Source organism: Salvelinus alpinus, chromosome 4, assembly GCF_045679555.1.
Source record: "Salvelinus alpinus chromosome 4, SLU_Salpinus.1, whole genome shotgun sequence".
Taxonomy (NCBI): Eukaryota; Metazoa; Chordata; class Actinopteri; order Salmoniformes; family Salmonidae; genus Salvelinus; species Salvelinus alpinus.
In genome coordinates, this window is record NC_092089.1 from 23947531 (window position 1) to 23958295 (window position 10765).

The 10765-nt window shown below is 40.9% G+C and overlaps 1 protein-coding gene across 1 annotated transcript in view; it reads left to right on the forward strand.

Annotated features, from left to right (window-relative positions):
• Positions 1-1961: 1961 nt before the first annotated feature.
• The window catches only part of LOC139572547 (DENN domain-containing protein 3-like), a 13959-nt gene continuing 5155 nt past the window's right edge, over positions 1962-10765 (forward strand). Inside the window, exon 1 of the mRNA XM_071395258.1 lies at positions 1962-1998. Within this exon, the coding sequence (XP_071251359.1) occupies positions 1962-1998 (37 nt within the window). The remainder of the gene's footprint in view (positions 1999-10765) is intronic.

The following is a 10765-nucleotide window of genomic DNA, read 5'->3' on the forward strand; positions in this document are numbered from 1 at the left end:
ATATATATAACAATTATGCACCCTTTGGTTACGTCCCAAATGGTACCCTATTCCCTATAAAGTGCACTACTTTTGACCAGGGCCGTAAGGCTATGGGCAAAATTACTGCACTATTTAGGGAATAGGATGCCATTTAGTATGCCGACTGGGTCTCTGCTATGGGCCTGGCTTGCTGTGTGTTGTAGTATTATGCAGGGAAGCTAATGAAAGGAATGTTTTGGGATGTGTCTGTTAGACAATGGAAACACAGAGTTCTCTTGCTGTGTCTGTGGGTGGGTGTGAATGACATGTAAATGTGAGTCTATTTAACCACAGAGAACTCAGTTGTCAAAGCATTTTTTTGCATTGCAAAATAATATTATTTCTAATGTATTTAGCTATTTGTTATATCAATGTTGACATTTTATGAAACATTTATGAGAAGTGTATTAGTCACATTAGTATAAGAAAATAAGGTTTTGTGAGGTACTGCCATTCTCATTGATGTAATTGTCATGTGAAAAGCTATTTCCAAGTAGAACAAGTTATGAATTTGCGTTTTGCCAGCTGAGATGGTCAGTGAGTCCACTGAACTCTCCGGCCGTTTCTACTGGGTATGGTCACTACATGGTCACTACACGTCAGCCATATTGGAACTAAGGATGCAGTGCTGCTGTGTCAGTGGTTACGGAGAGTAGGGCGCTAGAGCACCGTGTTGTGGAGAAACCGAAACGGAGAGGGAACCACACACAGCTATACGGTTAATACGGGATTGTAACACATATTTGCAGGATAGGAGACCGGTTAACGGAAATAGTTGAGGTGGATCTTCGATAGTAAAGATATACGTGAGTATAACGTGGCCTTATACATTTTTGAATGATGTGGAGGATATTAAATAACTTTAACATTAGCCAGTTAGCATAGTAAGACCCCAGTCATTGACAATGGGTTGCAGTGAGAGTCGGAGCTTTCAGTTAGCCTACTTTTATTTGCGTTTTTGGTGGAGAAAATACGGTTTCATTTGATGGCGAAAAGGGGACTATATCCTTTATGCACATGAATATGCATGTTTCTGCAAACAGTGGTGCAGTGTCCGAATCTCCCACGCCAAGGTGCAAGGTTCAGCGAACACAGAACGTCTTATTCAAATAGTGTGCAGCGAGTGGCTACATTTCGAGTGGCAACATTAGGGAAATTATACAATGTTGCTAGTTTAAAACAAAAAAGTGATTACAATATTGTTACAATGTTACAAATTGTAACTACTCTCATGGTTGTTTGGTGAGCTCGCTACATTGTATGCCATTGCATGATATAGTTCTGTAGCCGGCTCAGCCCCAGCCATTATGCATGCAGTTGTTTAAATGACCTGAGTAAGGTATAACGCTACTTGCAGGGGAATAGGGGAAGATTAGCGGAGACCCTAGTATCCTATCTGTATTTGACACGCTGATGTAATTACACAAGTCGAAGATAGACTGTTCCTTATTCCACGTGTCTAATAACAAAAAACTGCTAAACTCCATAGGCAATTACAAGGCAACAACTATATTACGATGTAACAAAACATGTATAATATCCATAATTGTGTTAAGAGGTTCACAGATATTGAGCTTTCTTCAGTTACTGCTACAGTGCAAACAGTTGAGACTGCTCATAAACTGTAATGATTATTGTTTTTTTTTACAATGAGTTGCATTGATTTGTTGACTGCATATGTTTGCAGGCAAGCAGCATTATTTTATCTGCATGCCTGAATCATCTATTGTTTTGTTTGTTTCCACGATCAGTATCATTGTTGCCGCCATGCCTGCTGCTGTAACAAGTTAAAGCTAGTGTGTAAAGGGAGGAGTTTGGAAGCCAGTAGGAGGAGGGGCCAGGTGTGTTGGTAAGAGGGTGTCAGGTTATCAGCTCAGTAGCACTGACAGAAGTGATTTGCACCAGTTGGAAATACTCTTACATGTAAATAGCCTACAAATATGCAGTTCTGGAATATCCTGGGCTGCGGAAATGGAGGTACGTGTGCTATATTTATATCCATAATACAACTGACAGTTTTTGAGAAGTAGTGGTAGGCTTGTTTGGCTGAGAACTGAACGTGTGTCTGTCTCAAGAAGAGTGAGTCAGTGTGCCTGAGATAAGGGCAGGAAGTTTCTCATGTCATGGCCGTGCATGCAGTTGCATGTGAAACGTCACAGACAGGTAAACGTTGTTTGTAGCATGAACATCATGTTATTAGTGACATCAGGGATTCTTTTGTAGAGGAATCATACAGGAGTATAGAGAGCAGGAGAACCGTACAGAATGTTGTACTGAGTGTTCAACCCTCAGAAGAACCCATAGCCTACCTTGTTTGTCAATGTTACCTGATAAATTCCAGGACACCGAGGTGTACCTCAGAGAATGTGCTGCTTCAGGGCTAGTCTTCTGATATGAGTCATCTCGTCACATCTAATGGCTTGTAATAAGCAGAAATATCAGCAGTTATAATGTGGGTATGAGAATAGATGTCTATGCTTCTGCCCCTGATGATACGGGTACACACAGTGCAATATGTGCCATACACTAACTAACCCTATAGATGTGGTCCTGGTGGAGTAGGCAAAACCATGTGAATGAAACCACACAGTCAAAGACCTGGGTTTCTTTCACCTCCCATGTCCTGACAACAATAGTCAAATCAACTGTAGTCCAATCAACTGTAGTCAAATCAGCTGTAGTCAAATCAGTAGTCAAATCAATGAAGGCAAATCAGTAGTCAAATCAATGAAGGCAGAGATTGTCGACAAATGTAAGCCGAGATTTTGTTGTGTAGAAAATGTACCTTTTGATGTCGACACAGCCCCTCCAGAGGGCGATCCAGCTGTTATGTATTGCGTCACAATGTTTTGAACAAATTCCAATCTCAGGCATAGACAAGCCTTCCGTTCAATTAGATTTGAGATGATCACTGCCATTGTATGTAATTACAGATCCAGATTGATAATATGTAGATGAAGGATCAGGCTAACCTTGCAGTCTCAGTTTGCCTCAGGAACCTCAGGTCTTCAAATGCTCAACTTATCTATGTGGATTCATCGATGGAATTTGCATTAACCTGACTTGTCATGTTATTGTGTAAAAACCCAAATGTACACATTTGCCATATGTTTGTAGTTATTTCTCTGTCTCACTGTATTGTGAAGATAGGCCCTCAGTGGGGAAAAGAGGCCTACTGAGCTTGATAAACATGAACATACATTCCTTTTTAATTTGATTATTTAACCTTAATTTAACTAGGCAAGTCAGTTAACACCAAATTCTTATTCACAATGACGGCCTACCCCGGCCAAACCCTAACCTGGGCCAATTGTGCACCGCCCTATGGGACTCCCAATCACGGCCGGATGTGATACAGCCTGGAATCAAACCAGGGTCTGTAGTGACACCTCTCGCTCTGAGATGCAGTGCCTTAGACCGCTGCGCCACTCGGGATACCTACTGTACTCTACCTGACTTTCCAGAAGGCTTTTTAAACAGCACGTATCAGGCAGAACCCAGATCAATGACAGGCACTATTCATTATGGATCCCTTTTTCAATATTAACCTTGGCAGGGTACACTCTGAGCAAAGGCTAGCGCTATCGAATACCTTGCTATCGAATACCTTGCTATCGAATACCTTGTCAAATGTTGTTGTTTTAACATAGGTTTGGAGATCTGCTGTGTAAATCAGCCAGCAGCGATTCAATGCCGAGTGGATGGGGAGTTGATTTGTGTCTTCTGGGGGGAAAGAAATGCCTGGAAAGCCCATCAACAGTGATTTATTCAAAACAGTTATGTATAAGTGAATGTGTGTATTGAGACAACAAGGCTGTCAAGTGTAAAACAATACAAGCAAGGCAAGATCTGGAAGCAAAACCTTTTTATACTCTGTCAGTTAGTCTTTACTAAGAATATAGAACCATCCGTCAATAGTGTTCTTCTCAAGAAGAAGGGCGGTCCGTAGTTAAAGAACTACAGGGAATGGCCTTAGACGTATTAGTCCAATGGGAAAGTGCTTGTGGGAATGACTTTCACTAAACTGCAGTCTTAGAATAAAGGGTTCCAAAAGGGATCTTTGGCTGCTCCATGTAGAGCCCTCTGTTGAAAGGGTTCTACATGAAACCCAAAAGGGTTCTACCTGGAACCAAAAAGGGTTCTTCAAATGGTTATCCTACGGCGACATCCGAAGAACCCTTTTAGGTTCTAGATAGCACCTTTTTTTTCTAAGAGTGTGTATTGCAAATAGAGGTACTCAAATAGGCTCTAACCCTCAGTGATTTATGGTGCAGCTCTCACAAGTCTACAACACACTTTAGGCTTGAATAGTGAACATCTCTCTCTCTTGATGTGAGTTGGTCTTTTGTTTGAGATGGTCTCTCGAAACAGCTTTCAAAAATGAGATGATACCAATGGGTTAACCGAAGTCTGGAGCTTTTACACAATTTGACAAATGAGGAAGCTCTGGCCTCCCAGGAATTCAGCGCTGAGACCACAGCATACTGTCACACCCAGCTCTTATCAAGTCACTACTGGGGATGTGAAGACCAAATGACCCAACTCAATTCCTCTGAGCCCACACCTTTTGTTACAATGCTTTCTTACTCCTTTTAGTATGTGTTGCATACCGCCACCAAGTTATTTTTGTTGAACAGCAGCACACACCCACTGGGCACAGATTTGGTTGAGTTGTCAACTAACGTGTGAAATCAACAGAAAATGTCCCCATGCCATTGGATTCATTGGTTCAAATTTGGGTGAAAAAAGAATAAATTGCCTTATGTTGATGACTTCAAATTCAATCAGTTTTCCACATTGATTCAACATCACCTTGAATTACTGGGTTGGAATGATGTGGAAACAATGTTGATTCAACCAGTTTTTGCCCAGCGGTCCATGATCTCTGTGGGAACTAGAACTAGCTACCATAATCCATCACAGAAATACATACAGTATTGCGATTGGGCCTGCATTGCAGATGGCTTGTTATAGCAAACACATCCTAAACTGATATGTTGCCAGAGACAAATTTGATTATGTGATGAGCAACATAAATTATGTAAATTGCAACAACACTGACTCAATGGCATTTTTTTATTTTCTCCTAGAAAAATAACCTGAGGTTGAACTGATCATCAAGGTGGCTGCTGTCATCTCTCTCCTTGAATTTGTTATTTTTAATTTCCTGTTAATTTATAGAATGCAAACAGCTAGTGTGTGTTATTCAGTGAGACTAAAATATTTCTAAAACTGGTAGATAGAAATGTATTGAATATAACTAACATGATTGCCAATTCTACCTGACTGATAATCATGTCTGTTCTAAGCTATACATTTCTATGTGACCATTCTGTTCAGAGGATGCTGAAGTGATGTTCTGCTTGATAGGATCTAGATTAGAGGTCGACCGATTATTATTTTTCAACGCCAATACCGATTATTGGCGGACCCAAAAAAAGCCGATACCGATTAATCGGCCGATTTTTTTAAAAATATTTTTTATATATTTATTTATTTATTTATTTATTTGTAATGACAATTACAACAATACTGAATGAACACTTATTTTAACTTAATATAATACATCAATAAAATCATTTTAGCCTCAAATAAATAGTGAAACATGTTCAATTTGGTTTAAATAATGCAAAAACAGTGTTGGAGAAGAAAGTGAAAGTGCAATATGTGCCATGTAAAAAAGCTAACGTTTAAGTTCCTTGCTCAGAACATGAGAACATATGAAAGCTGGTGGTTCCTTTTAACATGAGTCTTCAATATTCCCAGGTAAGAAGTTTTAGGTTGTAGTTATTATAGGAATTATAGGACTATTTCTCTCTATACCATTTGTATTTCATATACCTTTGACTATTGGATGTTCTTATAGGCACTTTAGTATTGCCAGTGTAACAGTATAGCTTCCGTCCCTCTCCTACCTGGGCTCGAACCAGGAACACATCGACAACAGCCACCCTCGAAGCATCGTTACCCATCGCTCCACAAAAGCCGCGGCCCTTGCAGAGCAAGGGGAACAACTACTCCAAGTCTCAGAGCGAGTGATGTCACCGATTGAAACGCTATTAGCGCGCACCCCGCTAACTAGCTAGCCATTTCACATCGGTTACACCAGCCTAATCTCGGGAGTTGATAGGCTTGAAGTCATAAACAGCTCAATGCTTGAAGCATTGCGAAGAGCTGCTGGCAAAACGCACGAAAGTGCTGTTTGAATGAATGCGTACGAGCCTGCTGCTGCCTACCATCGCTCAGTCAGACTGCTCTATCAAATATCAAATCATAGACTTAATTATAACATAATAACACACAGAAATACGAGCCTTTGGTCATTAATATGGTCGAATCCAGAAACTATCATTTCGAAAACAAAACGTTTATTCTTTCAGTGAAATACGGAACCGTTCCGTATTTTATCTAACGGGTGGCATCCATAAGTCTAAATATTCCTGTTACATTGCACAACCTTCAATGTTATGTCATAATTACGTAAAATTCTGGCAAATTAGTTTGCAACGAGCCAGGCGGCCCAAACTGTTGCATATACCCTGACTCTGCGTGCAATGAACGCAAGAGAAGTGACACAATTTCACCTGGTTAATATTGCCTGCTAACCTGGATTTCTTTTAGCTAAATATGCAGGTTTAAAAAATATATACTTCCGTGTATTGGTTTTAAGAAAGGCATTGATGTTTATGGTTAGGTACATTCGTGCAACGATTGTGCTTTTTTCGCAAATGCGCTTTTGTTAAATCATCCCCCGTTTGGCGAAGTTGGCTGTCTTTGTTAGGAAGAAATAGTCTTCACACAGTTCGCAACGAGCCAGGCGGCCCAAACTGCTGCATATACCCAGATTCTGTTGCAAGAGAAGTGACACAATTTCCCTAGTGAAAAGAAATTCATGTTAGCAGGCAATATTAACTAAATATGCAGGTTTAAAAATATATACTTGTGTATTGATTTTAAGAAAGGCATTCATGTTTATGGTTAGGTACATGTTGGAGCAACGACAGTCCTTTTTCGCGAATGCGCACCGCAACGATTATATGCAACGCAGGACACGCTAGATAAACTTGTAATATCATCAACCATGTGTAGTTAACTAATGATTATGATTGATTGATTGATTGATTGTTTTTATAAGATAAGTTTAATGCTAGCTAGCAACTTACCTTGGCTTCTTACTGCATTCGCGTAACAGGCAGGCTCCTCTTGGAGTGCAATGTAAGGCAGTTGGTTAGAGCGTTGGACTAGTTAACCATAAGTTTGCAAGATTGAATCCCCGAGCTGACAAGGTCGTTCTGCCCCTGAACAAGGCAGTTAACCCACTGTTCTTAGGCCATCATTGAAAATAAGAATGTGTTCTTAACTGACTTGCCTAGTTAAATAAAGGTGTACATTTTCTTTTTTTTTGCCAAATTGGTGTCTCAAAAGTACCGATTTCCGAATGTTATGAAAACTTGAAATCGGCCCTAATTAATCGGCCATTTCGATTAATCGGTCGACCTCTAATCTAGATCTGTAGTCATGACCATTCTGTTCAGGGAATGCTGAAGTGATGTTCTGCTTGACAGGATCTAGATCTCTTACTGTAGTCATGTCTGACAGTCTGAGGCTGGAGGAGATTGAGTGTATTTTTCACATCACTGTAGTTTATACAGCTAATCTTCAGGGCCCAGTTCAAAAAATAAATATCTATCTGGATTTCGCTTATCGGATAGGATTAAATGCATAGAAATGTAATGAATAGAGCGGACAAATCTATTAATTGAGTCCTATCCGATAGCCGACATACAGATAGATCACTTTAAAAAAAAACTGGTCCCAGGCCAATAGGATTACTCTGCTAGAGCAGCTGTTAAATGATTACCACTCTAGAACGATTTACCTTGTTTTCATTTACATTAGGTTGAGTTGTGAACTAATGTGAAATCAACGTGAAATCAACCAAAAAAGTCACCCTGTCGTTGGACTTAACAGTTAGGTAAATAAAAGACTAAATTCCCTTACGTTGATGACTTTTTGCAAATCCATTCAGTTTTCCACGTTCAACATCATCAAATTTAAGTTTTTCGTTGAAATGACATGGAAACAACGTTGATTCAACCAGTTTTTGCCCAGTGGGATGGTGCCAATCGTCCTGTCAGGTTTTTTGTGTTGGCTAGGGATGTTTCATATACTGTGCAATGTAGCCTGATTGTGTTGAGACCTAGGGAGTGTTACTATTAGTGCTCTCTTGTCAGTAATACCATTTGAATAGTACAGGCTAGGGGAATTGGGAATTCAGCAGTACTGTACAGTTTGAGTCAGATTGTGATTGGTGACCATCTCCTCCCCTGTGCCTCTCCTTGGCAGGATCAGTGTTGTCTAGGTGAGTAAATGAATGGTGTGACAGAACCCTAGCATTGTGCTGAGTCAGACGTAGGCCATGTAAAGTCCTATAGGCCTATCCACATACACACAGCCACACATACAGTAATCCGTTTTGCAAGCTGCTGTCTCAGTAAGTCCAGTACACATCACCACTAAACAATCAACCAGATCAATCAAACAACTAGGTCTGCTGCAGTATGTCAATCCAGTCTGCTCTAGGGGACTCAGGAGGAGTGTTGTGGTCAGTCAGCCAGGTCTGCTCCAGTATGTCAATCCAGTCTGCTCTCGGGGAATCAGGAGGAGTGTTGTAGTCAGTCAGCCAGGCCTGCTCCAGTATGTCAATCCAGTCTGCTCTAGGGGAATCAGGAGGAGTGTTGTAGTCAGTCAGCCAGGTCTGCTCCAGTATGTCAATCCAGTCTGCTCTAGGGGAATCAGGAGGAGTGTTGTAGTCAGTCAGCCAGGTCTGCTCCAGTATGTCAATCCAGTCTGCTCTAGGGGAATCAGGAGGAGTGTTGTAGTCAGTCAGCCAGGTCTGCTGCAGTATGTCAATGTGTTGTAGTCAGTAATGACAGTTGACTCCCTCCTTTTAAAAGGCTGTATTTGTCTTACACACACACACACACACACACACACACACACACACTAGGGTGCTGTGCTTGGAGTCTGACCCGTTCGTTCCCTCCTCTACACCATTCACTTTAACACCATCTTGCAGGCAGCTTGAGGGGTGATGAGAGAGAAAAAGGTCCAGTTCCCAGGACCACAAATACAAATTCCATCTAGACACCGTTGCCCTATAGCAGTGGTTCCCAAACTTTTTATAGTCCCGTACCCCTTCAAACATTCAACCTCCAGCTGCGTACCCCCTCTAGCACCAGGGTCAGCACACTCTCAAATTTTGTTTTTTGCCACCATTGTAAGCCTGCCACACACACACACTATACAATACATTTATTAAACATAAGAATGAGTGTGAGTTTTTGTCACAACCCGGCTCGTGGGAAGTGACAAAGAGCTCTTATAGGACCAGGGCACAAATAAGAATATAATAATAATAATAATCATCAATCATTTTGCTCTTTATTTAACCATCTTAGATATAAAACCTTATTTGTTCATCGAAAATTGTGAATAACTCACCACAGGTTAATGAGAAAGGTGTGCTTGAAAGGATGCACATACCTCTGCAATGTTGGGTTGTATTGGAGAGAGTTTGTATTAAATCATATTCCACACACAGTCTGTGCCTGTATTTAGCTTTCATGCTAGTGAAAGTACTCTCACGTACTGTAGGTACGTGGTTGCAAAGGGCATCAATGTCTTAACAGTGCGATTTGAATACTCAGGATACTCTGAGGGCAGCCCAATCCAGAAATCTGGCAGTGGCTTTTGATTAAATAAAATTTTCACAGAACCGCTTGTTGCAATTTCAATGAGGCTCTCTTGTTCAGATATCGGTAAGTGGACTAGAGGCAGGGCATGAAAAGGATAACGAATCCAGTTTTTTGTGTCATCCGTTTCAGGAAAGTACCTGCGTAATTGCACACCCAATTCACTCAGGTGCTTCGCTATATCACATTTGACATTGTCCGTAAGCTTGAGTTAATTTGCACAGAAAAAATCATACAATGATGGAAAGACTTCTGTGTTGTCCTCATTAATGCAGACAGAGAAGAGCTCCAACTTCTTAATCATAGCCTCAATGTTGTCTCACACATTGAATATAGTTGCGGAGAGTCCCTGTAATCCTAGATTCAGATCATTCAGACAAGAAAAACATCACCCAGATAGGCCAGTCGTGTGAGAAACTCATCATGCAAACGGTCAGACAAGTGAAAATTATAGTCAGTAAAGAAAACTTTAAGCTCGTCTCTCAATTTAAAAAAATGTGACCAATACTTTGCCCCATGATAACCAGCTCACTTTTGTATGTTGTAAAAGCGTTACATGGTCGCTGCCCATATCATTGCAAAGTGCAGAAAATAAGTTCAGGGGCCTTTCTTTAACAAAGTTAACCATTTTCACTGTAGTGTCCAAAAACGTCTTTCAAGCTGTCAGGCATTCCCTTGGCAACAAGAGCCTCTCGGTGGATGCTGCAGTGTACCCAAGTGGCGTCGGGAGCAACTGCTTGCACGTGCGTTACCACTCCACTATGTCTCCCTGTCATGGCAGTGAAACCAGGTTACTCAGGCGAGGAAAAAAACTCACCCAAATGTATAGCCCCGTTGGAAAATATAAATGTACTGTTTGAAAATGTGAAGAAAGAAAAATAATAGAATGTGAATAAAAAATAAATAAATGTGAATCACATTTTTATTTGGCGTACCCGCGACGGCATTGCGAGGACCCCTGGGGTTTGGGAATACCTGCCCTAGAGCAC